General features: G+C 59.8%; 1 protein-coding gene across 3 annotated transcripts; it reads right to left on the minus strand.

Annotated features, from left to right (window-relative positions):
- Window positions 1-5,563: 5,563 nt before the first annotated feature.
- Window positions 5,564-27,805, minus strand: CTSH (cathepsin H). Of its 3 annotated transcripts, XR_009263731.1 has the most exons (13): window positions 27,648-27,805; window positions 24,305-24,336; window positions 23,618-23,723; window positions 22,597-22,667; window positions 21,989-22,093; window positions 20,472-20,558; window positions 19,744-19,799; window positions 19,013-19,094; window positions 18,204-18,272; window positions 17,209-17,315; window positions 14,901-15,026; window positions 12,685-12,808; window positions 5,564-6,784 (listed from the first exon to the last, which is right to left on the minus strand). XR_009263731.1 is itself a non-coding variant. In XM_058736323.1 (12 exons), exons 1-12 carry the CDS (start codon window positions 27,736-27,738, stop codon window positions 12,775-12,777), a joined length of 966 nt encoding a protein of 321 aa, XP_058592306.1. In that variant the 5' UTR covers window positions 27,739-27,805; the 3' UTR covers window positions 12,546-12,774. The 3 variants fall into 3 exon arrangements, 2 of the variants coding, with proteins under 2 accessions (XP_058592306.1, XP_058592305.1); XM_058736323.1 differs by lacking the exon at window positions 5,564-6,784 and having other exon boundaries at window positions 12,546-12,808; XM_058736322.1 differs by lacking the exons at window positions 5,564-6,784; window positions 12,685-12,808 and adding an exon at window positions 13,788-14,148.
- Window positions 27,806-27,861: the final 56 nt, after the last annotated feature.

A 27,861-nucleotide genomic window follows, 5' to 3' on the forward strand; every position in this document is an offset into this window, starting at 1 on the left:
TCCGATTGTTGAAGAATGGTGGCTTGTTTCATGGTTTTGTATTTGTGTCTAATGCACGTGTTAACATGATAGACGCAATGCGTTGTGTAGCTACAGTTTTCTGGAAAAGCCAATCTTTTAGGAATTGTTTTTCAGATCTTCAATAAATTTTTTCTTTAAATTTCAAAGAGCAATGTGCTTGTGTGGGTACATTTTGAGACCTCTGTACTGTGTATCCCTTTTCACGTCTAGGCAGTGGTACTTCAGGGAGCAGGGAGGTGTTCGATTTTCTTGTTTGGCCTTTTATGGAAGGAGGTGGTTGGCTGCAGCATCTCCCTCTAATCCACGGAAGCTTTGGCAATTTGCTCTCGAGTTCTCGCGGAGGAGTTAGAGAGCCACAGGACCGTTTCTCTGCTTTTCGTAGACTCTCGTTAATCTTGAGCAGTAAGGGAAGTTTTACAACTGTGACATCTTGCTTTCTCATTATTTTAAGATGTTCACTGACATTCACAGGGCCTAAAATCCAGGGTTTTTTTTTATCAGACATTAACTTCTCCCCACCCATGTAAATGGAGTGGAAGAACGGAGCAGCAAAGGGTGCCTGGGTGCCTCTGGGTCCAGCGTGGATCACGATCTCCCCGTTTGTGAGTCTGAGCCCTGCTTCAGGCTCTGGGCTCCGTGCTGGGATCCTTTCTCCCCAGCCCCTCCCCTGCTTGTGCTCTTTCTCCCAAAATAAACTTAAAAAGGAGCAGAGCATTGATAGGTCTACCTGGTGACACTACAGGCAGTAATGTTGCCTGGACATTAACTCTGTTAAGCATTTTGAGTAGGTTTTCATTTACTAGTTGTTGTTTTTTGTTGTTTTTTTTTTAAAGTAAGCTTCACTCACGCCCAGCACAGGAGCCCAAGGTGGGGCTTGAACTCACCACCCTGAGATCATGACCTGAGCTGAGACCAAAAGTCAGAGGCTCAACTGAGTCACCCAGGTGCCCCCATATGCTAGTAATTCTTAAGGTGGTTCCAGAACATGATGTGCAGTGGTCAGAGGAGCTCGAATAAAATCTAATCAAGATGATCCTGAACTGATAGTTATTAATTGATGCTTACCGAAAAACGAAAGTGTTCATGTTAAAATCTTTTTTTTTAGTTGAAGTACAATTGACCTGTTAGTTTTACATGTACAACACAGTGATTTTGTATTTGTATACATTGTGAAGTGATCACCACAGTTAGGTCTAGTTAACATCCACCATACGTGTTTATACAAACTTTTTAAAAACATTTTGTTCTAATAGTTTTTTAAACCTAGGTCTTTGTTTCCAAATGTCTGTGCGCCCCCGCCGTGGAGACTTCTGGACCAGCTTCCCTCGCGAGGCAGTCTAGAATCCCTTAGTCTTAAGTGTGTTCCTTGAACTAGGAACTGAACCCACTGGCAGGACAGGAGCAGGCCTTGTCGCTTTCACTTCCTCTCCCTCGTTCCTGCCGTGACTTCGGTGTTCGGGACTCTTTATAAGTAGCGCATCACTTCTTAAAGGCAGCAGTTTCCAAGTCGTTGGTGAAACGGCAGGTTTTGGTCCTACATTGGCACGGTCTTCGGACCTGACGGACGTGTGTGTGTAAGACCGCGCCCGTGGAGCGATGGGCTCTGGTCGTGTGCCGGCCCCGGGGCTGCGTCGTCTGGCTGTGACCGCGTCCCCGGCGCCCAGTGCAGCAGTGTTGGCGGCACCTTGTTCACGGGTTCGCGCTTTGACTTGTATCTGTCTTCTCGTGGTGGGATTGCCCAGGTTTTGACATTGTTTCCTCAGAATGGAGAAACTTTGCTCCTTCTTACCACTCACCACCCCTCACCCCGTCTTTGCCTTTATGGAGCATGATTTTTGTGCAGCCCCGTCCTGCCGTGTCTCCTGGGCATTCGTTCATAATAGCTGCTCCCGTTTAGTGTCTGTTGCAAACAGGAAGTGAAGGTTCTGCAGGGGAAGGAACTTGCCCAACACCCCCCACCCCCAGGCCACCCCCCACTTCCCCACCAGGCATGCCTCTGTTGGCCGATGGCATCGGTTACCACATGCTCCCCACACACCGTGTGCCTTTCCCACGGGCCTCTTTGCTGTCGGGTTACAGAGCGTGTTTTCCATGGTGTCCTGGCCTTAACCCGCCACCACCAGTCTCTGCCCCTGCACGGGTCCCTTCTCCTGCCGCTTCCTTCCTTAGCACTAGTGTTCTCCTGTTCGGTAGTGATTGAGTTTCCGACGTGCGGTCAGGTTGGGTTAAGGGCCAAGCTCTGGAGACAACCCCTTCCCTTGCCGTGCTCTGCTTCAGCCACTTCGAAAATTCTTCTGACCTTGCTGTGACGTTCGGCAGCTGAATAAAAGAGCGAGTGGAGAAGAGTATCACGGCAGATCAGCGGGTGTTGCAGTGCAGTAGCCGGCGATCTGAAATTGCTCTCGCCGCAGACCCCGCAGATCCCTAGAAACGCAAGGTGAAATAAAACCCTAAAAATCATAGGTGAGCACAAAAAGGAGAGGCACAAGGCTGAGTGTCCAGAGTTTGCCCCCAGTGTAGTTCGCACAGAGAAACCACGTAGGAGATACCTTTAGTGATAGTTAGAGAAACAGTTGTGAACACGAGAAAAGGAACAAGGTAGACATTTAAAGAGCCCAGTAGAAAGCGACACAGTTGGTGATGGAGGCGGCTTCCCGCTGGGGGTTCTTGGAAACCACCTCTGAGGGCCTGGGCCCAGCAGGCGGGGGGGGGGGGGGGGCTCGAGGGGCCAGCCCCCTGAGGGGGACGGTCCGGCGGGTGCTTGGAAGCCCGAGTGAAGGCCTGCTCTTGTCCTGCAGGTGCTTGTCCGGGGCGGGGGGCGGGGTGGGCTTGACAGTCTTGGGCCGAGGAATGTGACTTGTAGTCTGGGTCTGCCAAGAATCAGGGCCCCGCGAGGTTATACCTTACGGTTCTGGTAGGAGACATAACTGTTTCTTGTAAATAACACGTGCAATGCATCATTACCTGAGAGAATGAAGAATAAAAAAAGCATCGTGGGGCGCCTGGGGTGGCTCAGTCGGTTGAGCATCCGACTTCGGTTCGGGTCATGATCTCGTGGTTCGTGAGTTCGAGCCCTGCATTGGTCTCACTGCTGTTGGCCTGTCAGCACAGAGCCTGCTTCGGATTCTCTGTCCCCCTCTCTTTGCCCCTCCCCCACGTGTGTGCTCCCAAAGATAAATGTTAAAAAAAGAAACAAAAAACATTGAGAAAACTCAGGGTATGAGCTCTTGGATTCAGTTTCCTTTTCACAAAGAACAAGCACCCTGAGGCCGATTCACAAGACTCCTGCAGACGTGGGAGTCACCAAGACACTTGAACTATACCTTCAGAGAGAGAGGAGTTGCGATCTTCAGAGGGGGGTTTCGGTTGAGTCCAGCAGAGGACCTAAAATAACTAGATGAGAGTTCGAGAACCGAGGCTTGCAATAGCTGAAGCAGGGGCTTAATTGGGGGGGGGGGGGGGTGGTCTCAGACTGGACACAGATGATGATGCCAAGCGAATTGGAAGTCGGCTTCAGATCCTGTCTCTTTCTCTTTGCCTGTCCCTCCCCCCCACCCCCGCTCTCAAAAATAAAGATTAAAGAAACAAAAATTTCAGACAAAACCAGAAAAATACGTCAAAATTTACCAGCAACCCAAACAGGGGACAAAATTCCCATGTTTAGTACGGGAAGTGGGACTTGCGTGGAGCAGTGAAGGCCAGTGAAGGAGATGACAACGGGGGCGTTGCCACCACCACGCCGTCCTGTCCACACGTGAAATCCCATCCCGCGGCGACCAGGGCCTACAAGTTTTCCTGTTGTTAAGGAACAAGGCACACAGTGGAATGCAGACAGAAAATGGGTTAATTTTTTAAATGTAAGGGAGAATAGGGGCGCCTGGGTGGCTCGTCGGTTGAGCGTCCGACTTCGGCTCAGGTCATGACCTCACAGTCTGTGGGTTCGAGCCCCGCGTCGGGCTCTGTGCTGACGGCTCAGAGCCTGGAGCCTGCTTCCGATTCTGTGTCTCCCTCTCTCTCTGGCCCTCCCCTGCTCATGTTCTCTCTCTGTCACAAAAATAAATACAAACATTAAAAAAAAAAAAATTTTTTTTAAATGTAAGGGAGAATAAATAGTAAGGTATTTTCAGACCTTAATATAATTATAATATAATTAATAATTGCAAATGGCTAAACACTTCTTAAAAGATCGTGGCAGTGGTTAAAGGAACAGACCTGACTCTGCTGTCACAAGGGATGCAGCTGACACGCTGGATGGCACTCGAGAAGGAGGTAGGTTGTGGGTTTCCCACCGTAGGTTGTGACGGGAGTGATGTCTCCTCGTGCCTCGGGCCTTGCTGGGCTCGGCTGGGGTCACTTGAGCCAGAGGGGAGATCACCCCATGGAAATCCAGGGGCCGGCCACCTCGGCAACGTGTTTGGGGGTGCGGTGGTGCGGGCCGTGTTGGAATGTCACGGTCAAGGTGAAGGCCAACTGACACCTTACTTGCACCTTGCACTGCCCACCGAGGCGCCTGGTGCAGGAGGCGCTGGCCGCGGGCCTGTGTGTTTGGAGCCCTGGACCGCATCTGAAGGTCCTTTGCTCACGCGGTTAGGGAGCAACCCAGAAACACGGGTGCCCCTCTTGTTCTCGTGGAGGGTTCCAGAAGGCTTGCTTATGTGGAGTATATGTACTGCTATCTACCATCTTGGAAATTAAGTTGAGAACTTCAAAAATTACTCATGAGAAAACATTGTTACCATATTTCTAAGTAATTATTCTCCAAAAGAAATGTGAGAACAATGGCATTGTTTTACAGTTTTGCAAATAATAGACAACCCGTTCTCAGACGTCCTGCATTCGGTCTGTGTGCCTTGTTCTGCTTGAGCTCCATGAAGAAAATCCAATCTCACACAGCAAAGGGAGTGTTTTAATAGTTGTTTCAGAGAATTGTGCATATTTTCTGAGACGATACCAAGCTCGACAGGTGGTTGTTTTTGTTTGTAATCGGCCATTTGCATTTCTTTTCTATTTTATTACCGAAGCATAGCTAACATGCAGTGTCCTGTTCAGGCGTCGGGCACAGCAGTCTGGCGGGGCCCAGCGGTGCTTTCCTCCCCTTACACTTAGCGTGTAACTGGAAGTTTGTGCCTCTTACTCCCCTCCGCCTGCTTCGTCTGTCTCCAGCACACCCCCCATCTCTGGCGACCAACCCGTTCCTCCTCTGTATTTAAGAATCAGTTCGCTCACTTCTTTTGTTCTTTAGATTCCTATACGTGAAATTACAGTATTTGTCTCTCTGTCTGATTTCACTTGGCCTGATTCCCTCTAGGTCCATCCATGTCACAAATGACGAGATTTCATTCTTTTCGATGGTATATATATACACATACGGAGTAGACTATTCCTCAACCATCGAAAAGAATGAGATATATATATATATATATATATATATATATATATATAGCACATGTTCTTGGTCCATTCATCTGTCCACGGACACTGTCTCTCTCCATACCTTGGCTGTTGTTAATAATGCTGCAATAAACACAAGGGTGCGTATATCTTTTCTAATTAGTGTCTTCATTTTATTTGGGTAAATACACAGTAGTGGGATTACTGGATGATAGGATGTTTCTATTTTTAATTACTTTTTGAAGTTTATTTGTTTTCAGGGAGAGCACGCGAGTGAAGGAGGGGCAGAGAGAAAGGGAGAGAAAGAATCCCAAGCAGGCTCCACGCTTTGAGTGCCCGAGCCCGATGCGGGACTTGAACCCACCAACTGAGATCATAACCTGAGCTGAGACCAAGAGTCAGATGCTCAACCGGCAGAGCCACCTAGGCACCCCTCCTTTTTCACTTTTCGAGGACCCTCCACCCTGTTCTCCAGGGTGGCTGGCCAGCCTGCGTTCCCACCAACAGCGCATGAACGTTCCCCTTTCTCCACAGCCTCGCCAACGCTTACTTCTTGTGGTGTTGATTTTAGCCGTTCTGACAGGTGTGAGGTGGTATCTCGTGGTTCTGATTTGCGCTTCCCTGATGACGAGCGAGGTCGAGCGCCTTTTCACGTGTCTGTTGGCATCTGGATGTCTTTGGAGAAATGTGTATTCGGGTCTTCTGCCCGGTTTTTAAACGTATCGCGTTTTTGGTGTTGAGTTGTACAAGTTCTGAATAGATTCTGGATATTGACCTCTGGTAAGTCATTGGTAAATACCTTCTACTTGTAGGTTGCCTTTTCGTTTTATTGATGGCTCCCCTCCCTGTGCAAAAGCCGTTTACTTTGATGCAGTCCCCGTAATTTATTTTTGCTTTTCTGAGGAGACGTACTTACAAATATGTCGCTAAGGCCGACGTCCAGGAGACGACCGCCAGTGTTCTCTTAGGATTTTTATGGTTTCAGGACTCCCGTGTAGGTCTTCAGTCCGTCTTGAATCTATTTTTGTGTAAGAAAGTGATCTTGTTTTGCTTGTTTTTTGCATGTGGCTGTCCAGTTTTCCCAGCACCATTTCTTGAAGAGACTGTCTGTTCCCCACTGGATGTTCCTTCCTGCTGTGTCATAGAGTAATTGACTATGAATGTGGGTTTATTTCTGGTCCGGCGCCCTGTTCGGTTCTGCTGATCTACGTGTCTTTTTGTGCCGGAACCATACTGTCTGGATCGCTACAGCTTGGTCCACCTTGGAGTCCGGGCTGGTGACACCTCTCGTCTCGTTCTTTCTTGGGACTGCTTTGGCTATTTTGAGGTCTTTTGTGGTTCCATACACACTTTACGATTATTTATTCTAGGTCTGTGAAAAGAAGCAGTGGTACTTTTCTAAAGGTTAATTTCAAAGTGGAATGTGAAACTATATAAGATTTTTTTTTTACTTTTACTACATTAAAACCCTTTAGTCTTTGTTTCTTGTTTTTGATTTGATTTGATTTTTTAATTTTTTTTTAATGTTTATTTATTTTTGACAGAGAGAGACAGAGCATGAGCAGGGGAGGGGCAGAGAGAGAGGGAGACACAGAATCAGAAGCAGGCTCCAGGCTCCCAGCTATCAGCACAGAGCCCAATGCGGGGCTCGAACTCACGGACCACAAGATCGTGACCTGAGCCGAAGTCGGATGCTCAACCGACTGAGCCACCCAGGCGCCCCTCTTGTTTTTGATTTTAAATCCTTTCGTCTTTGAACGGATACTGTGCTCCTGCATAGTTTTTTTTTCAGTGGGCACCGGTCGTTTGGAAAGCATTGTTTCGCTGAGTTTACGCAAGTTTTCCCGATGTTAAGCAGCTCTTTCCACAACGTGGAGGTGAGTTATGTAGATGCTCCTCTGAATAGGCCCGGAGCGAAGGTGTTTGCGTCTGTGGAGGTGGCAGGGGGCTTCCCTGACAGACGAGGCTCCCCCGTGCCGTCCCGGCCACATGGAGACGGAGCGTGGTGCCCCGGCCACTGTCCCAGCGAAGGTCCTCGCGGCCCTCGAGCCTTCCCAGCCGAGCTGTCCCTTGCACCCGCTCCTGCCCGAATTGCAGGTTGTGAGCGGAGGACAGGTTCACAAAAGACTCCCGCCACTCCGTGCCGGCGTGGTGTGCGAGGACGGGTGCCCTGGGCACCTGGCTACTTGCTGCTGCTGGTCGTGGCGTCTGCCCCCTGCTGAGACCGCATTCCCGGGTGTCGTCTGGCCACCTGGTGACCGGCCTGGGTCCCTCCCGTCATCGAGGGGACACCAGTCTGTCCGTGCTGGATACCGAGACCTGGGCTGGCCTTCCCTGCCGCCCTTTTGCCAGCGTGTGGCCGGTGGACTCAGAGACCTGAGTCTCCTGTCCCTGCGTTAAGCACCGTGTGCTCGCAGCCTGCCCGGGCCTGGGTCTCCGCCGTGGGAGCCAAGGGGCCTCTCACACCACGTGCCCGGTGTCTGCACCCCCCATTCCCGCAGCCCTGGGTCCTGCCGATCCGGGGAACTTTATCCAGAGCGTGTGACGCGTGAGCGCCCGCGCTGTGGGAGGCTGGAGCTGGGCAGGTGCGTGCCTCCCCTTGGTGCCGTCTCTGAGCAGGCGTGGGACTGTTCATGCCTCGAGGCTGACCCACGGCAGTGACCTTTCTGTCCGGATCTGAACCGTGGGTTCGGCGAAAGGGGGGCCCAGTGACAGCAAAGAAGCCCTCAGGCCTGTCAACAGGGAGTCGGTGTAGGCCGGGCTTCTGGGCCCAGGCTGAGAAATGAGCTCGCTTACTGGGTGTTAGTTGATTTCAGAACGTCTGTGGCAGGCCGCTGCGTGCCAGGCGTTAGGCAGGGGTTGTGGACACAAATGCAGGTGTGGCCCCTTCGATGTAAACCGGAGGCAGGTGGCAGAGACAGGCTGCCCGGAGGACATCCCCACCCTAGTCTAAAGCACAGCGGTGTCTGAGTTAGTACGCACCACAGCACAGGCTCCGGAGCAGGAGGGAGTGCAGGCATCTGGGGTCCCAGAACCCGGCGGGCACGGAGAGGACCGAGGGGCCCGGCTGGGAGGGGAGTGCGGGACCTTGTGTTCTGTTCATTCCAGGAGCTGGGGGGGACCGGGTGACTTAGGTGAGCGGAGGCAGGGAGGGCGCATGATCCGACTCGTACCCTGAGCAGTTTCCTCTGCCTGCAGGGTGAGCAGTGGGCCTGGAGGAGGGGTGGTGGTTGAAGGGGCGTATGGGGAGGGGCGTGGGGGGTCCAGCAGTGGCATGTGTCAGCTTGGGGAAGAGGGAGGGGAGGGGTGTGTGCTGGTCCGGAGGTGTGGGTGTGGGGACAGGGGCATCGGTGCGGGGTAACAGGGGTCCAGACCCTTGTCAGCCGAGGTCGTGGCGCCCTCTGCTGGAAGGGGCCTCAGAGGCCCAGGGGGACTGGCCGGCGGGGCTCCATGAGGTCCGCTGTGGCTCCCGTGTGGCTCCCCTGGCCGACCGCGGTCTCAGGAAGGGGTGTAGGGGCACGCCCTGGGCCACGAGGCCTGGAGAGCTGGGCTCGGCCCTTCCCCGGCCGCGGCTTCACCCCTGTGACCCTCAGTCTCCCCGTCGGAGGAGCAAGGGCCGCAGGAGGAGTGTCACACAGGGACGGTCGTCACGGGCTGTCGACATGTGTAATGTGATGAGACAACAGCTCTGGAAGGTTCTGTCCTCCTCTCCCGCCGAGCCGGCCGGGAGCAGGCGGGCAGTTGCACTTAGCCAGAAGGAGGTGTCTGCCCCTCTGCACCACCCCCCCCCACCTCCCCCCGTGTGCGGCAGGAGGCGTCCCCCAGACGCCTGCGTGTTCCCGGCGCCCACTCGGACCGGCAGGGCCTTCGGGGGCAGGTCCTGTGTCCTGTGACCCATGTGGGAGTCTAGGGGCTCCGCGCGCAGGGGGCGGGCGGGTAGCGGGCGGCAGCCACGGAGAGAGCGAGCCCGCAAGTCTGTCAGCTCCTCTTCTTCGCGCCCGCTCCAGTTACTGCCAGTGGTGGCGCAGGTCCTTCCAGAACTTTCCTGCGGGCGCTGCCGCTGGAGTCCCACTGGGGCCGGGCAGGGGAGAGCCCGGAGCCGGAGCACAGCCAGCGCGTGGGCGCGAGCACGGACGGGTGCTGTGGCGCGGGCGCGCCCAGTTGTGTGCAGGGCAGGGACCCGCGCCCCTGGGTCCCGGCGCCTCCGGGACGGTGGGGGTGGGGCGGCTGCAGAAACGAAACCAGAGTCAAGCGGCCCTTGTGCGTGTGGCTCTGTGGCCCGTCTGCATCGTGACCCCGAGGATGCTGGCAGAGTGAGAAAAACAGGAACCCAGGCACCTGGATGGCTCGGTCGGCGGAGCGTGCGGCTCTCGACCTCGGGTTGTGAGGTGACAAAAAATAAAATCTTAAGAAGGAAAAGGGAATTGAAAATGAGAAAGAAGATGTGAGACATGGGGCGGATGGTTTCAGGAGAGCGGATCAGCCTTGCAAGGCAGCCCTGAGCGGGCGGGCGTGGGCGCCGGGGGACACGCCTCCGAGGGTGCGAGGGAAGGAGGGAAGCCCCTGGGGGAGGCTGGCCCGTGTCACCAGCATGGGGCCTGCTGTCCCAGTGGTCGCTCCCGCCTCTACTCCCACGAGGGAGGGGCGTTTTCCCGAGACCAGCCTCCGGGCCATCCAAGAATTCCAGAGGTCCGCCCTCCCTCCGAGGCCGGACTGCGGGGCCCCAAAGTCAGCGTGTGCGCTGACGGGTTGTGGCAACCACAGGTCCCCGCGGAGCACGGGGCCGGGCCCACTCTGGGGACGCCTGCACAGGGCCACGCCTGCACCCCAACTTGCCTGAATGGCTCCTTCTCGGCCACCATGTGTTCAGCCCTCATCAGTCAGTCTTTCCTGGTGTGGGGACTGTCCCGGGAGCCCTTAGACTTTGAACTTGGGTCAGCTGCCAGCACCTCTTCCCTTCCCCTGGGGGGGGGGGGTCCCCTGCTTTCCCCTGTAAGCCTGCCTCAGGGCCACCCGGGCCACCTCAATGGCCATCCCTGCCTCTGTCCTCTGGCCCACCGTCACCTGGCGAGGCCCTCCGAGGCCCACACACGGCAAGGCTCGTCTACCCGCGGCCCCGGCGCAGAAAGCGTGGGAGGCTGCCCCAGGGCCTTTCCCCGACTGTCCGCCGTCTGTCTGTTCTTTGTCCCCAGACCCGCCGTAAGTTCTCCACTTCTTCAAAACACGCCAGGGACTGGGCAAAATAGGCACCCACTAACGTTCCCCCCCAGCCACGCCCCGGTGGCAGCCAGGGACCCAGCAGGGGAAGGACATGCGGGTCCAGAACCACAGACAAGGGGAGGAGCCGGGTCGGTGGTGCCCGCGACCAACTGACCGTCTGGCCCTGAGGGCACATTCCATCGCTCCGGATTCCTCCCCAAGGTTGGGAGATTCCTGAGGATGGTCTGCGGAGGCGGGGGAGGGGGAGCACCGAGAGCTGGCATGACAGCCGCGCTGTGTCGCCTCCTGACTCTGTCATTTGGGGCGTGTTGCTCAACCAGGCGGCTCCTCAGTTTCCTCCTCTGAAAATGGGGTCATAACCGCGTCCAGGTCACGGGGTGCCTTTCGTTGGGAGGGGCAGTCTGGCCGGTGACAGTGGCAGCAGAGCGCGCCGGGGCGTCGAGCTAAGCTGCCTGTCCCCCGAAGGGAGCCCCCCACCCTTGGCGCGGCCCTCAGGGCCCCGCGGGGGCTATAGGGGCAGGGTCACTCGTCCTCCCACCGGACGTGCGGGGCCAGGGGCTCCACCAGGACTCGCCTGCGGTAGTGGACTCCCTCCCTGCCGGTCCCCCTCGGTGGCCGTTCCCCAGGGGCCCCTGGCCCTCTGGCCCTGAGCTGCTCCATCAGTCCCTGTGACAGACAGACGCAGCCTCCGGCCGAAACTCGTGGGGGCATTTACACTCTGCTGCCCCAGTAGGCCTTGGGAGCTCGGCCTCACCTGCCGCCCTCGTGGGGCGGCTGTGAGCGTCGGGCCACGAGTGTGACGCAGCTCCGTCCGGCGCGGCACACAGCTGTAGGCGTCCCTTCCCGCCCGAGGAGTCAGGTAAACAGAGGCCGGGCTGGAATTCGGGGCACTCGCAAAGCATGGGGACTCAGACGGGGTCTCCCCGATCACGCGCTCGGCAAGCCAGACCCGCCCGCCCGTTCTCCGGGGAATGCCGCGACTTCAGCACTAAACATCCCCGGTCTCGGGAGGAGCCTGAGTGCCGGGCGGGGCAGGGCAAGCCCGGGCCGAGTTCTTCGGTGGCAGGCGGGAAGCTGCTTGTACTTCTGTGTGCACGCACGTTTGTGACACTTCCCAGAACAGGAGCCTGCCCTTTCCTGCCCACGCACACCGCATCTGAGCAGGGGAGAGGCTTGACGTTTTCAGGTTTGGGGGCTGCCGAAGGGCTCCATGCCTGTCCCCCCAGAAGGGTGGCTTGCGTGCGTGGACGCTGCTCTCCGGAGGCGGCTGGACCCAGAGGAGGGGCACCCCCCACCCCCCACTCTGGAGGAGGGGTGTCCTCACCCAGGAGCCCGAGCGCTCGTGCAGGTGGCGCCTGGCCTGAAGGGGACGTTCCTGGGCTGGTGGGTGCGGCCCTTCCCACGGCGCCCGGCGGGCAGAGTGGGCGCATCAGCCTGGTTCCTTTCCCGCGACCACCCGCTGGGACCACGGGCCCCCAGCCTCAGCTTCCTCTGCGGACGTCGCGGTGACCCCCGCGCCTTCCAACACGCCTCTCCCTTAACTGTCCTTTAGCGAGGCCCACTCGTCCCTCAGAGCTCAGCTCCGACGGCCTCCGCCTGCGGGGCCCCGTCTCCTGGGCACAGAGCCCGGTGGCGTCCCGCACGAACCCGCAAGGGGCTCACCCTGGACTTTTTTTTTTTTTTTAGGTACAATTCACATACCGTAAACTTCCCACTTTCAAAGTGTGCCACGCAGGGGCGCCTGGCGGGCTCAGTGGGTTAAGCGTCCGACTCTTGATTTCAGCTCAGGTCGTGATCTCACGGTTTGTGAGTTTGAGCCCCGCATCGGGCTCTGCGCGGACAGTGTGGAGCCTGCGTGGGATTCTCTCTCCCTCTCTCTGCCCCTCCCCTGCCTGTGCTCTGTCTCAGAAATAAACGTTAAAAAAAAGGCTTATTAAAAAAGACTACGTTCTGGGTGAAGATTTAGGTTAAATTGTTTTTCCAACTGGGTGTCCAGTCTAGCACCTTTTATCGAGTGGTAAAGACTAATGTGTCCATATGCTACTCACAGACCGGATTCTCCTTCTGGAGACTCTGGGTGGTAGATCTGTTTGTTCTTGGCTGGTGCACCTTCCAGTGTTGACATGCATTCCCTTCACTCATTCATAAAATCTTAGCACATCTCGGCCTTGTTTCCCTTCAGGTAAACAGAAAACTGTCAAGCAGTTTTTTTGAGGGTTGAGTTGGAAACGTACCAAATCCGTGTTTTTATTCTGGGCAAGAGTTTGCTCATTTATGTTGATGGAGAAGGTGGTTACTGCTCAGTTTACCCAAGCCCTGCTTTTGCTTCTAATAATTTTGTCATTTTCTTGTATCTAGAACTTCTGTTACTTTTTTTTAATCTTTATTTTTGAGAGGGAGAGAGGGAGACACGGAATCCGAAGCGGGCTCCAGGCTCCGAGCCATCAGCACGGAGCCGGACGCGGGGCTCGAACCCACAAACCCTGACCTCATGACCTGAGCCGACGCCGGATGCTTAACCCACTGAGCCACCCAGGTGCCCCCATACTGGTATCTTCTAAATAAGCCTCGTTGTCAACCCCCTCCCCCCCACTTCCCCCCAAATATCCTCAAGCCTTTAGCTCTCCAGGAGGCCCAAATGACACGAAAGGCTTCACGGTAAGGAAACCATAAACTGCAGGACAGAGAGCAGAGCCCCAGCTCCTCCCGTGGACCCGGCTCCCTGAGGCCAAGGGCCACAGCAGTGAGTCCGTGGCCGCCTTCTGAACGGAGACCGGGAGCTCTCAACGGGGAAGGGGTGGTGTGGGGCTGGCAGGAGCGTCAGGCAGGTTGAGGGGCAGGGCTGGGGGTGGGGGGGGGGTGGGACAGTCCTGGGGGGAGGCCAGTGGCTGGGGAGGGAGGCCACTGAGAGGGGCAGACAGGCTTCCGGGCCAACGCCGGGGATCTGAGTGCCGACTCTGCCAAGCCCGGCATGTTTTCGCACCTCCCCGCCGGGGACAACCTGTCTCAAAGCCAGGCTGTGACAGTGACACCTGTGCCCTCACCGTCCTCCCGGTCAGGCAGCCCCTCGGGGCCTCCCTCTGGGGGGACGTGTCCCTGGACAGACCGGGGCCGCCCCGTGTGTGGCCCCAGCACACAGCACAAGCCCGCACGGGGAGGCTTCGCCAAGTGTTTATTGAACAAAGACCTCAGGGAAGACCGTCACGGGCGCTCTCCACACGTGAGAAGCGGCCCTGTGGGAGATAAAGAATGTTCGCGGCCACATGGGTTGGAGTTCGTTACAGGCACAGGGCTGGTGGCCACCTTTATGTCAGAGGACGTGGGTGGGACTCCTCTTCCTCAGGCCTGCAGGCAGGGCCCGGTGGGGAGGCCCCAGGCGGTGTCCCTGCCACCTCGCCCAGGGCAGGACTCCCTCCGTCTGTCCGTCCCTCCGTCCAGGCTCACACCAGCGGGATAGGGTAGGAGGCACAGGCCGCCAGCCCACACATGTTCTTTCCGCGCTCGATGAGGAAGTACCTGGGCAGACAGGGTGGGCGGGGGCCTGGCTGGAGCTTCCTCAACACAGACCTTTCTGGAAGGTTTTACCGCTCACCAAGATCTGGCTCCGGGGGTGAGGGCGTCTGAATTTACTCATAAAACAGGAGCTCTAGGCTTACTTTATCGTCAGAAAACCTGACCTGACTTGACTTTGCGAAGACCTTTTCCTTGTCTCTCTTCGGCTGACATATTGTGTCCACACCCCACCTTCCCCAGAATTTTCCGGGGCTCCTTCTCAGCCCTGACCCAGGCCCTCACATAGTTATGTATGGTCTCTGTCCCCGCCCCACCCTGCCCTAGGACGCAGACTCTGGTGGGGGACAGGACAGAGTCCCCTCAGGGCATGTACCCAGGGCACCTGGTGCCAGCCCCTGGCTGTTAATGGTCAGGGATAAGCTCGTTGCCTTGGTAACCTGCCCTCCCAGCCCGGTTCCCTCCCAGCAGGGCTCTATGCTGGTTCTGGTTCCGACCACAGATTCCCCCTGAGACAATGTTCCCGTTCCTGACACACGACTGTCAAGATCTGGGGCTCAGGGCAGGTGGGGGCTGCCAGGGACGTCTCCGGGGTGCGTGGGTCACAGTCTCAGGCCCCTCCCCGGGGGCCTGCACGGGGTCTCGGCCAACTGGCCCGCCAACTGGCCCCTGCTCAGAAGCCACACACTCTACGGACGCGGCGGCGACCCCTCCAGGGCCCCCAGACCCGAGCAATCACGCCCTTCCCAGCTGCTTACCCTTTCATCCCCCACTGGGGACCCCAAGAGTTTTTCACGATCCAGTAGGGAATCCCATCTTTTTCTCCATACCCAACAGCCAGTACTGCGTGGTTTACTTTATCTGGAGTTTTATGACAGGAAGTGCTGGAGAACGAAAATAAAAAAGGCGTGAACACACAGGAAGGACGAAAGCATCCGACGGCTCAGCCCCCGTCCCGCGGCGGTCCTTGGAGGCTCCAAAGCAGTGTTTCTCAATGCGGGCACCGGACCCACGTAAGGAGAACTAACTCCGCTCACGGTGCGAGACACGCAGTCCCTCCAGTCCTCTCGGTTCCGTTCACACAAAGGAGCGCACGAGGGGTGCTGGCCCAGCTACAGGCCCGGACGCTCTCTGACGCCCAACTCACAGCAAGGAGAGATCACCCTCCAGCTGCACCTGCCGTTTCTACTGCACCTGTGCACCTGTGCACTTGCCTTCCCTGCGCCCCTCCCATACCCGCGCACCCGTGCGCCCGCGCCCCTCCCGCACCCGTGCACCTGCGCCCCTCCCATACCCGCGCACCCGTGCGCCCGCGCCCCTCCCGCACCCGTGCACCCGCGCCCCTCCCATACCCGCGCACCCGTGCGCCCGCGCCCCTTCCGCACCCGTGCACCTGCGCCCCTCCCATACCCGCGCACCCGTGCGCCCGCGCCCCTCCTGCACCCGTGCACCCGCGCCCCTCCCATACCCGCGCACCCGTGCGCCCGCGCCCCTTCCGCACCCGTGCACCTGCGCCCCTCCCATACCCGCGCCCCCGTGCGCCCGCGCCCCTCCCGCACCCGTGCACCTGCGCCCCTCCCATACCCGCGCACCCGTGCGCCCGCGCCCCTTCCGCACCCGTGCACCTGCGCCCCTCCCATACCCGCGCACCCGTGCGCCCGCGCCCCTCCTGCACCCGTGCACCTGCGCCCCTCCCATACCCGCGCACCCGTGCGCCCGCGCCCCTCCCGCACCCGTGCACCTGCGCCCCTCCCATACCCGCGCACCCGTGCGCCCGCGCCCCTCCCGCACCCGTGCGCCCGCGCCCCTCCCGCACCCGTGCACCTGCGCCCCTCCCATACCCGCGCACCCGTGCGCCCGCGCCCCTCCCGCACCCGCGCACCCGTGCGCCCGCGCCCCTCCCGCACCCGTGCACCTGCGCCCCTCCCATACCCGCGCACCCGTGCGCCCGCGCCCCTCCCGCACCCGTGCACCTGCGCCCCTCCCATACCCGTGCACGCAACAGTATCTGGGGTGTTGCTTTGTTGCCACTGAATTTATTTTTAAGACTACCTGTACTTGGGGCAAACGCACAGGTTTTCCGTGGACAACGGGGAACCAGTTTCCACAAGGAAATCCTAAGAAACTCAAGAGGACAAGAGGCGGTGCTGACTCGTCACTGGGCTGACGCCTGACTGGGTTCCGGCTCTGGGACAGGCCAGGGCGGGTGGCGGTGCACCTGCAGGGCCCGCAGCTCTGCTCCCGTCCCAGGGAAGCTTCGCTTGGCAGGAGGCCCCTGCCGGATGGCGACCCAGGGCTGAGGAGCCCGAGAAAGGCAGGCCTGAAGCCACAACCCCTCAATGTGGCTGGGGTGGGGCGCGAGGGCCGAATGGGGACCACGCGGCAGATGAGCTCAGAGAAAGAAGGGCCAGATCGCCGGGGTCCCCCAGCCCAGCCGACCCTGGACCATGGAGGGGTACACCGAGGAGGCGGAGGCTGGCGTGGCCAGAGAGCGCTCCGCAAGGTGGACTCTGGCTCTGGGCGGAGGGCGGCCCCCTGGTGGGGCACAAGGACATGTGGGTCAGAGCACATTTCTGGGCAGCGTTATGAGGGTGGGGAGGAGACGTGTCGGATCTGAGGTCCCCACGGGCCACCTGCTTGAGCTGGCCGGACGGCCGTGGGTCCTGTGGGTCTGCTCATGACGTGGGACAGGCGGGTGGCCAGAGGCAAGGGTGAGGTGAGCCCCGTCCCAGAAACGCTCGGTTTTCTGAAGAGCGGTATAGGGAGACTCCCGGCGCGGGGTCCCGAGAGCGGCCGCTTTCTCCTCCCTCTCTCGCAGCTTCCCACCCTGAACGCGGGTGTTTTCGGCCGCGGGCAATTCTTCCACCGACACAGAGCAAGCACTGTCGCCAAGCGGCCCGGTCTGTCCTCCTCCCCACTCCTCGCCACGCCAGACTCCACGCCCGGAGCCGCGGGGCCCGAGTGGGCCGCGGGAAACGCCAAGCCCGCGGCGCCCTCAAGCAACGGCCTGGCCAGGAGTCGGGGACGCCCGCCCGGCCCCGGCCCTGTGGCTGCGGGCCCGCTCACCTGGAGTAGACGCCCTTTCTGTACATCATGAAGTCGCTGGTGACCTCGAAGGCAAAGCTCACGGGGTTGTACAGGGCCACCGCCTCCACCATCGCCCCCTCGTCATTCTGTGGACACACAGTCTCTGTCACCTCTGACCCTGTTCAAAACGTGCTCCTTCGTCCCAGGGTAGGGACGGAGGCTGGGGGCTGGGTGGGTGCACGAGGAAGGAAGAGAAGACTGCGTTGGGCCAAAAAGCCACTAAGGGACGGAGGCTGCACCCTCCACCCAGCAGACGGTGGGGGTTTTGCCTGAATGGCCCGGTTCCTGCCCTTTTTTATTTGGCTTACAGGCCGCTCCCCTGAAACCTCGGCTCCCCTGTGACCCTCCTTCCCTTTGCTGGGCCGGTCTGCTGGCGATCTCCCTTCCTAAGAAGGAAACCCTCAGGGTGGGGGACATGGGTGCAGGTGGGCCGGCTCGTTCCGTCACTGCGGTCCCCCTACAGTCCCTCCATGACGCCCCCTCCCCTGCCCACGGGACCCCTGCCCTCACAAAGCCAGCAAAATCAACCACCTCTCCCCCTGCCTGCGTCCTGGCGTGAAGCCAGCCGCGGGCACTTCACGTTGTGGGGTTGTTTGTTACGGCAGCATAACCTGGCTTATCCTGACTGAAGCACATTCATACTCGGCGAATCTGCATTCAGTCTCTCGTGCACACGCTGATGGCACTCACGCACGCACACCCCGTGTTGCGGGATGGGAGTCGCTGCCCGCAACTTACGGAGGAGGACGCGGAGACAAGGCTGGAGCCCTGCACAGACCCAGGTCAGAGCCCCCGCGCCTGATGCTAGTCCCACGCTCTGCCCCTCCCGCCTCCCTCCCACCCTCTGCCGCCACGGTGACTGGGCACAATGATAAGACCTTCTAGGCAAAGTGCTAGGAGAGGAGGCTGCGCGCTGTGCCCCGGCCCCCTCGTGAGAACACAGTCCCCGTCGGAGGGAAGGGTCCGGTACTCACGATTGTGATGTTGGCTACGTCCTTCACGAAGGCAATGGCCTTGCTGGGCTGGAATTTGCAGTCCCCGTCCTGTTCAGGCAAACGGTGTGGAACACGGGTGAGGGAGGCTCGGCCCCAGGCTGGGACTTCAGGCCTCCCCCGAGCCGGCTGATGACGTCTGCGGGGCCAACGCCCCGTGTGCCGGGGCCGGGTGATGGGGTCACTTAAAAGGGAGTCAGAGGCGTCCTTGTTCTCAAGGAGCTCACAGGGGCGGGACGGCCCGGCACTGGCTTCGGCAGAGGTGGGCTCACGGGCACTCGGCGGGACGGAGGTGAGCGCGAGCCTGCCTGGCCGGGGAAGGGAGGGAAGACTCAGCGGGTGGACTGAAGGAGCGGCTGTGTGACCTCCGATGGCTGGAAGGCGGACTCGAGTGAGGGTCTAGGGTGGGGACGGTCCCCAGACAGCCCACCGGTGGCCGGCAGGTTTTCAGGGGGCTGGTGCCGCTCACCGGTGAGGGGACACCGGTGGCAGGCGGAGCCACACACAGGTCTGGGGGAAGGACAGGGCTGTGGACAGGGAGGACCCGGCCCGGTGACCCGTGGCGTGTTCAGCAGGCCTTGGGAAAGAGGGTGCGGGTGCTGGAGGGCGTGCTCTGGCACCGATAGCAGACGGGGGGAGCAGCCGAGGCTGGCGCTGGGGCGGGGGGTGGGGGGGACCCGGAGCGGCGGGAGGGCAGTGCTGCAGCCTGGAGGGGAGGAGGAGGTGCTCCCCGAGGCTGAGGGGTCGGCGCCGCGCAGCCCAGGCCACGAGGCCGTGCCACCCAGGGTTACCTGGCCCTTGTAGGGGTAGGTGTCTTCACCCATGATGCCTTTGTTGTACCGGATGTACTCGAACGCCTGGCTGGGGAGGCCCCTGTGAGAAGCACGAGTGGAGGTGTCTACCTGAACCGGCCCCGCCACCGGCGGCCCCTGCAGGCGCTGGACCTCGACCGGGGCAGGGCCCAGCCGCAGGGGAGCTCTCTGGGCGCGGGAGGGGCTGGCAGGGCCGCCCCAGCTCCCTGGCCCCGGGACAGACACCCGGAGTCCGAGGACGGTCAAACAAGTGTCAGGGGCACAGAGAGCCCTTGGGGGTCTCAGGGACCCCGGGCCCAGGCCCTTCTGCCAGGAAGAGCAAGCAGTCCCACCGGATGGCAGAAGGGACCCGCCCACGGCCTGCTCTGGCCGCCGCCATGCCCGCTGGGCCCCCAAGCGCAAGGCGCTTTGCAAACATGACCGCCCAGCTCCTCCCGTGAACCCCATGTGGCCCACACTGTTATCCCTTGGGGCTCAAAGACGCTGAACAAGCTCCCAGGGACCCCTCAGCCACAGCCATGGAAAGAGGGCGGATGGTGGAACCAGACAGGCCTGGGCTCGGATCCCAGCTCTGCCGAATTCCGGCTAAGGGACCTTGGGCATATGACCGTCCCCTCCATGAAGCCGGGACGACTCTGCTCCCACCGCTGACCCAACAGAAGCGGTCGTGGGAAACGAGGGGGGCTCTGGGCCCCCGGGCAGGGACGCACCCTTGGCAGCCATGATTGTTGAAGTTCTGGGCGCAGTCGACCAGCTGCTGTTCCGCCTGCAGGAAGGGGCGAGCGCGGTGAGCGAGCGCGGTGAGGGAGGGCTGGCGCACACCCCTGTGGCCTCATCGGCGCTGTGTCAAGGCCGGTTACAAGCACCCAGGGTGGGGACAGCAGGTGTGCGGGGGCAGGCCAGGGCCGGCGGGCGAGGGCGGGTGGCCGCTGGGTGCTGCCCGTAGGTGTGCACGGCGAGGCCCGTGTGCCCACGGTGGCAGGCCTCACTTGGAGACCCCGCTCCGCCCTCCGGGCCCTGCCCCTCGCCCCGCTTGCCCTGGGGTCACGGGGTCAGCAGTCGGGGTCAGCAGTCGCACACACAGGCCCCGGTCTTCCCTCCCGTTGACAGCCACGGCAGTCGGAAGGGCATGGCTCCTAGAGGTGCCCCACCCCGTGGGCGCTGCTTTCTGAAGTCCCCTCAGGCCGCCAAGACCAGCGCCACCTGGGCGCCACCCGGAACGGGCCCTTGGCTGTGTCCTGGGGAAACCTCATTCCTTTCCGGCAAAATGTGCACGGAGACTCCCAGGCCGAACGTCCACAAGGCTGGGGGCCCGGTGCCTGCTGGGGCAGCATCGCCACCAAGCCCCGAAGGAGCCTGAAGGCCCACCTGGCCCTCCTGCCAGGCCCTGGGGCCAAGCCACGACCTCTGTGGGTGGCCCCAGAGGCGGGCTGCTTACCAAAGACAGCAGTTTCCCGGTTTTGATGGCGATGGCGGACTCCAGGGCCCCCGTGGTGGAGAAGGTCCAGCAACTGCCACAGCCGCCCTAGAGAGGCCGGGGTGGGGATCAGTCACGGGGACCCCAGGAGGCAGGCTCCCGCGCCCTCGGGCCCTCGCGGGGTCCCTCCTGTTACAGGTGGGGTGCCCGAGGCCTGCAGAGGAGCAGGAGCGGCTGCCAGCCACGGGTGCCTCCTAGCCCCGGCCCCTCACTGACCAGGCCCCACGGCCCCACGAGGGCCGGAGCCCCCGTCTCTGGATTTCCTCCTCCTTCTGAATCTTACGCTCCTCCTCCGTTCCCCACGGTTTCTCAGCAGGACTCGCCCAAGTCTCGTTTCCAGAACCTTCTCTGTCACGTCTCCACCTCCAACCTCACCCCACCCACTGTCCTCACGAGCAAGCTAACAACTCCCCAAACCCTGTGTCGGCCCTGACCTCCATCGGGGCCCAGATGGTCCCGCCCCACCTCGCCCACCTGCCACAGTCACGGACTGCCTCGGGGCGCCATGCGGGTCAGGCGCCACAGCTTGGCTGCCTGTGTGTCACCGCTGTGCCAGCCGGGGGTCACCTCCGTCCCGTCAACTGTAAAACGGGGCCGGTGCGCCTGCCTCGCGGGGCTGTGAGCGGCACAGACACGGTCCTGTGGCTCAGGCCTCATGCCTCTTCCTCCCTGACTGGTCGGCCCCTGAACACCCCTCTCATCACCCCTCACCGCCCAGGGGTCAGTCCTCCGGCCTTGCCGTCCCGCAGAGGGCCTTCCTGCTGGCCTCTTCCTCCCTCCGTTCGGGGAGGACCCCATCCGGTCAAGAAGACCTTGTCATGGACAAGGAGAAAATGTTTCTCAGCGAGAGTCTCAACGGAAGGCCAGTGTTCCTCGGGGGGTGGGGACTTCCCCTCATACTCTCTGGAGGTGAGGGGGTGGTGTTCTGGAGAAGGCCACCGAAGGCCGCTGCACTGTGACTTCTGGGGGAGGGACATCGTGGGCAGAGGGGACAGCAGGAGGCAGGGGCAGACTCCCCGGAACACGGGGTCACTGCAGGGGGCGGCCGGCCAGAGTGTGCCTGGTGGGCGGGCTGCACGCCGCGAGCTGACCGCCTGCAGCCACCCAGCGGGAGAGGCTGGCCAGGCCTCGCTGGGCGGATGGAGGGTGGGAAGAAACGACACGGGGTGGCAGGAACGGGGTCCTGGGGTCCCGTCTCCGAAGGGCGCAGAGAATACGATGTTCAGAGGGACTTTGTAGGAGACCTGGGACACATGGGGAACCCTGGGTGTGGGGGGCACAGCTGAGCTTCAGTCTAACAAGGAGGGACTTTGTCTCCCTCCAGAGCAGCCCCCAGCATCACCTCACAGCCTCCCAGAGGCGGGGGGACGGGGGACAGACACAGATCTGGGGACACCTGCCATGCTCTGGGTTCTTCTGGGAATACTGTCTGCGAATGTGGTGATTTGGAGGCGGGGGGGGGGGGGTGCCACGCATACCTGATTTTTCACCGGTGAGACATACTTCCCCTTTGTGCGCCAGTCCACAAACGGTGGGTAGGGACCAGTGCCCCGCAGGTAGTTACCTCTGGTGGCTGAGCAGTTCTGCAACAGCCAAACACAATGTTTTCAGGGGAAAAGCGTGCAGTTAAAACAGAATCACCGAGAGAGGAGAAAGAACCATCCCGCCCCCAGCGACTGGGTCCAAACGCTAACAGACGCGTGCCTTTCAGAGCCCCGGCCGGAGAACCACGTTCGGCAAATAAAAATGCAGTTCCTGCAGTTAAATTTGAACCTGACGTGAACGATGAATAACTCTGTTATTCGGCCTAAGTACGCCCTGTGCACGTTTATGACATATTTACACCAAAAAGTCACGTGCTGTTTGCATGAAATTGAGTTTTAGCTGCGCATCTGTATTTTCTAGGGCAACCCTAAGTCTGGGGTCCACAAGGCTGAGGCCACAGGTGTGGATGGAGGAACTGCTCCGAGCGGCCACTCTGACTCCCCAGGAACCCCGGTGAGGGGGTGGGGCGGGCTCTGCTGGGAAAGGAGGGCAAAGGTCTGAGCGGAAGGAGTCCGATCTGGTGACAACACACAACACCTACCTGAGGCTCCGACCAAAGATACTTGTGTTTTATTTCGGCAAAGCTCATGTCCGAAAACTGGTTCAGTGCCACTGAAAAAGAGAAGGAAAAACAAAAAACCCAAAGAAAGAGGGGCTCCTAAGTCACTAAGACACAGAAAAAACAAAGAGACCCACGTTAACCTGCGTCCCAAGTCTGCAGCAGCCAGTGCCCTCACGTGTTCTGAACGTGACGTGACCTAACACGCCAAGGTCAGGCGTGCCTGTGCCTCCGAACCGCCCGGGGAGCGTCTCAGCTGTGCGCGCGTGGGCTGCGTGGCAGGGATGTGGGTGCGGTTAGTGTGGGGGGCGGGGCCTGGGCACCCAGCCCCTGACACCCGGCCAGGAGAGCCCGACGGCCGTCCAGGTGAAGAGCCTTCCACTGGCCGTCACCGCCGCACGGGGCGGGGAGCACTCCCATCTCCCCCACAGCCCAGTGAAGCATCAGAGGCGTCGACGAGCTCCCCCAGGACAGCACAGCCAGTGTGGGCAGAAACGAGAGCCACGCACAGCTTTCCCGTATTACGCCTGCTGCCCACGCTACGGTCAGCTGGCCCTGCCGTGGTTTCTGAGGCCCTGGATAGACCGTGTGCACGTGCTTCTCGTGACGCCACCCCGGAGGGAAGGCGGACGTCCCTAGAGGCTGCTCCTGAGTGCAGAGCACCGAAGGGGGGGCTGCTGGCCAGCACTCCAAGGGCAGGGCTCAGCATCGGGACAGACCCTCGGCTGGCAGGAGCGGGCAAGAGAGGGCAGGGCTCCTACACGGTCTCCTATAGACCTCACGACCGGCGGAGGGGCCCGGTACCGTCCCGCATCCCAGAGACTCTCGGAGCCCAGCAGAGCCGGAATCCGGGGTCTGCTAAGTACGGCTGCAGAGCCGGGCTCGGGACGTGCCCGCACCCTAACTCCCGGCGCGCCTTCCACCCTCGGGCGCCCCTAGTGCGCGTGTGTCCGGCCCTGAGACGCGGCCCCGGGAGCCTGGCGGGAAGGCGGCCCCGCGGTACTTTTAAAGGTGTGGTTCCCAGCGTTGTGGGCACTTATCCTCCTCCAGTTGCCGACAAAGGTCTGCAGCCTGCGCTGGTACTCCTCTGAGCTGTATCTCTTTTGGTGCTAAAACAAAACACATCAGGCGTAAGTCACGGAGACAAGCGGCGGCTCGCCAGAAGGAGACGGTTCGTTTCCTAAGAGGAGGGCTGGAGCTCTCCTTTCCGCCTCGACCCTCGAGGGAGCCGTGCCAGTGGGCGGGCGCCGCTGAGGCGTCTGCTGAGGAAGTCAGGAGGTGGCCAAGCGCGGCCCTGCCTCCGGGGACCTGTGGCCGGAGCGAAGGCGAGGGGCCGGGTCCCGGAGGCCCCGGGAGACACGGGCCACGTGCAGGTCCTCCGCGGACGCACAGCCACTGCCGGGTCAGGTGTCTGTCACACATCACCATCTCTCGGAAGCACCTGCACTCGTGTCGTCCAAACTGCCCCACAGCCGGCAGGCATCGCACGGCGACTGGGACGGAACACACACCTCGGAGGTGAACGCGCTCACGTCGCTGAATCTTTCCCGCTTTGGCCAGCTCCCTGTCCGGAAGGCCCCAGGGGCAGGGGGCTGGAAAATCCCTCCCCGTCGCCTCAAATCGGGCACAGCAGGGCATGAGAACAGGCAACAGAGAGGGGAAGAGCGGCGGAAAGAAGTTGGGCACTGACCTGGACCATCCATGACTTAAAGTGAACTTTCTCTGTAGAAAGGAAAAAAAAAAAACAACAGATTAGGCCCCTGGTTCCTGGCCATGATGCTGGCCCGCAGCCAGGCAGGGCACTTTAGAACTGATTTGCATTTCAGGAAACTAGGCTAAATTCAAAGCACCGAAAATGGTGTTGTGTCGCACAGAATGCCAAAAAGCCCTTGAACTCTCACTGCTGCTGCGGCTGCGGGAGCGAAACGGCCGGTGGGTGTCCTTGGGGCGGCGCCCAGATGACAGACGGGGCCCCCGGTACTCTTTTACCCCGTGTGGGTGCCGGCTGTGCATCTGTGTTTATGTGGACCCCAAGCGTCAACAGATTTCTTCTTCAAGGGACAGATAACAGATATCTCGGTCTCTGCAGTGTCCTGTGGTCTCCGTCACCGCCACCCCGCTCTGCCCCTGCCATGTGACCACGCTCCGGTAAAGCGCGAGTCACAAACGCTGCCCCGCAGTGCCTGTACGCGGGGTTTTGTGTTGTCTGCAATTTCGCGTTACATTTCAGTGGCCGCGAAGGACGCATTCCAGCTTATTGTAAATACTGGCATTTTAAAATGAGACGGCCACATCGTGCTCTCAGAGTTAGCCAGGGAATCCATGTGCAACACCGCGGTGGGAAAGTCGCCATCCGCAACAGAAGGGAGCGGGGCATGTGTTCACACTCGATGCCTGACCATCCTTTCAGGCGACGAGGACGGAAAGTATGCATTTAAGTTATTTTTACTTCCTGTGACTCACACATCCCTGAACATTACACAAATGTATTCTGGATTGAATAATCATCATTAACACCCCAACTGATTAAACTATTTCAGGGGTGCCTGGGCGGCTCAGTCGGTTAAGCGTCCGACTTCGGCTCAGGTCGTGATCTCGCGGTCCGTGAGTTCAAGCCCCGCATCAGGCTCTGTGCCGACAGCTCAGAGCCTGGAGCCTGCTTTGGATTCTGTGTCTCCCTCTCTCTCTGCCCCTTCCCCGCTTGCATTCTCTCTCTCTCTCTCTCTCAAAAATAAATAAGCATTAAAAAAGATTTAAAAGTATTCCAAATATACGCTATGAAAAATAATCATTAAACACGAAAAACAAACTTGTATCAGAAGTGTACCCCTCACGAGATAAACAGGACTTTACTAACAACATCCGCTCGTGGATTTATAGATTCATGAGTGAATATTTCCTATTTTTTTGAACGGGTCAGCGTTAATTCTAGGAATAAATCAAAGGACTAAGAAATCCTGCTAAGTAAGCAGATCTTAACCGCCGATTGCTTCTGGGAATGGAAGGCAATTTTTAGAGCAAAGGCTCTCAATTCCTCTGTTCCTAATCACATGATGCTCTACAACCCCATCAGCTGATACCTCTGTGAGGCCCTCTCTTCCATCTCTGTTTCCTTGAAGAACCAGCCACAGCCTTGAAGAAGGATTTGTTACCATCTGTCTTTGCTGCCTCCGAGGTGTTTATGACCACAAGGCCCAGACTTAGGACAAGTGAGAGGCACTCTCTCCCGGAAGATCAGTGTCAGGAAAGAGGATGTTTGGAAGTAAAGGGGCTGGATGCTGACCCCTTATCTGTGCCCAAATCACTGGGAATTTCTCTGTGTTCCTCCAGGGACTGCCATCCCTCCCCGTCCCTCCCCGTCCCTCCCCACCCCTCACCCCCACCTTGAAATTCCCCCGGTTAAAGAGCACTGCTTCTCAGCATTCTGGCTTCCCTGTGTGGGTCACACGCCTATTCAGAAACCAAGTTGTTGCCACTTTCCCTGGGAAAGAAATGCCCGTTTCTCCAGTACAGTCTGGTGAAAGGTTTCAGAGGGTTCCCAGTCCTGGTTTTAGGGCCCTGTGCAGCAGATGGCTTCAGAAGAAGACAGACCTCAACTCAGGACCAGGGTTTGAGGCCAGATGCAGTTTAGGAAAACTGACTGGCCTCTTTGCCTCTGGGCGATTTCAAAATCAGCAAGCAGGTGTGACGAGCCTGGCCTATTCCTCATTCGCTGGAGGTCAGTGGGAGAAAAAGCCAGAGATGCTCTTGGGGCTGGGCCGGAAGGACCTGCTGGTGAGCCCAGAGTCCCAACCTCGGACAGACCCATTTCAAACCCACTGTGACTTTTGGAGGGGGCATCTTTACGTCTGCCCTGTCTGGGAGACTGTGCACGGGACAGCAAGAGCAGGGGTCAGCAAACTATGGCAAGCTGGAAAATGTTTGTTTTACACTTTCGAAGCATTGAAAAACATATACAACATTTTGTAAGACCTGAGAATCATCTGAGTTCAAATTTCAGAGTCCAGAAATAAAGGTTTATGGGAACACAGCCCCGCTCACTCATGTACACACCGTCTACGGTTACCCTCACCAGCAGAGTTAAGTAGTCGCTACACGCGGTGTGACCCACAAAGCCTAAAATATTTCCTATCTGGCCCTTACCGAAAGAGCTTGAGGGGCCCGGCTCTGGAGTTAGTACGGGTGCCTGTGCGACCGTCCACACAGCCACACAGCCGGGGCAGAGCACAGCCCTGGCCCCGGGGGAACTGGGTTCTCCTCAGCTTGGGGCTGACCTGCAGCTGGCCCCCTCGCCCCCACCCAGGTTTGCAAGACCGAGGGGCTTTCTAGCACAAATGTGCACACAGGAACGGGGCAAGATTCTGAGCCAACAAGATTCAGCCTCCGTGATCTCTGTCCCGTCCCAAGGCTGTCCCTTGGCAATCCTCTGGGTGCAGGGCGAGTGGGGCGGCAGCAGGGAGGGCGGCAGGCTCGCAGGGAAGAGCCCTCAGCCTGGGGAGGTGCCCGGGGCCGCAGCAGCAGCAGAAGGGGTGCACGAACAGAGTGCCCCTGGCCTAAAGGGCAGCCCTGGGGCCTGACCGTCCACCAAAGCGCTTGGAGCAGCGCCCTCAGGCTTCAAGGGCTAGAATAGGTCGCTCCTGCAAAGCCCATTCTACAGGACTCTCAGGGCAACTGTGGAGATCCCCAGGAAGTTGCCAGAAAGGCTGGAAAGTTCCTGCTCATCCCCGCAGGGGCACAGCCAATCCTCTACGTCCCCCCGCGGGACGTGGAGGCAGCGGCTTCTCCGGGGCTCCAGGCCCTGCAGGCGCCTGGGCCAGTGGGGCCTTGGACGCCCAGCCCACCCGCTCCTCCGGTCACGCAAGACGCCCTCTCAGCCTCCCCCTCCTCCCGGCCCCCTCCCCTAACGCAGTTCACCCCTCCCGGGTCCTGGGGCCGGGGAGAGGCCCTGCCTCACCGCCCCCAGCCAGGTGCTCCCCACCCCCGCCCGAGCCGGCCCGGCCTGGGCCCTCTCCCGCGGCGCCCCCTCCCCGTACCTAAGGAGCTCACGTAGAGGTCGGCGGCGCCGCAGGCCGGGGGTCCTAGGAGCCCCGCGCCCGCGCAGAGCAGCGACAACACGGCCCACATCGTAGCGGCTTGACCCGCGGACTGGCTCCGAGGGCCCAGGAGCGCGGCGGAGGCGGCTCCGGGGCGGGGGCGGGGGCACCGGGATGGGGCGGGGCTCCGGGGGCGGGGCGGGGCTCCAGGCGG

This window comes from Neofelis nebulosa, chromosome 7, assembly GCF_028018385.1.
Source record: "Neofelis nebulosa isolate mNeoNeb1 chromosome 7, mNeoNeb1.pri, whole genome shotgun sequence".
NCBI classification, from domain to species: domain Eukaryota; kingdom Metazoa; phylum Chordata; class Mammalia; order Carnivora; family Felidae; genus Neofelis; species Neofelis nebulosa.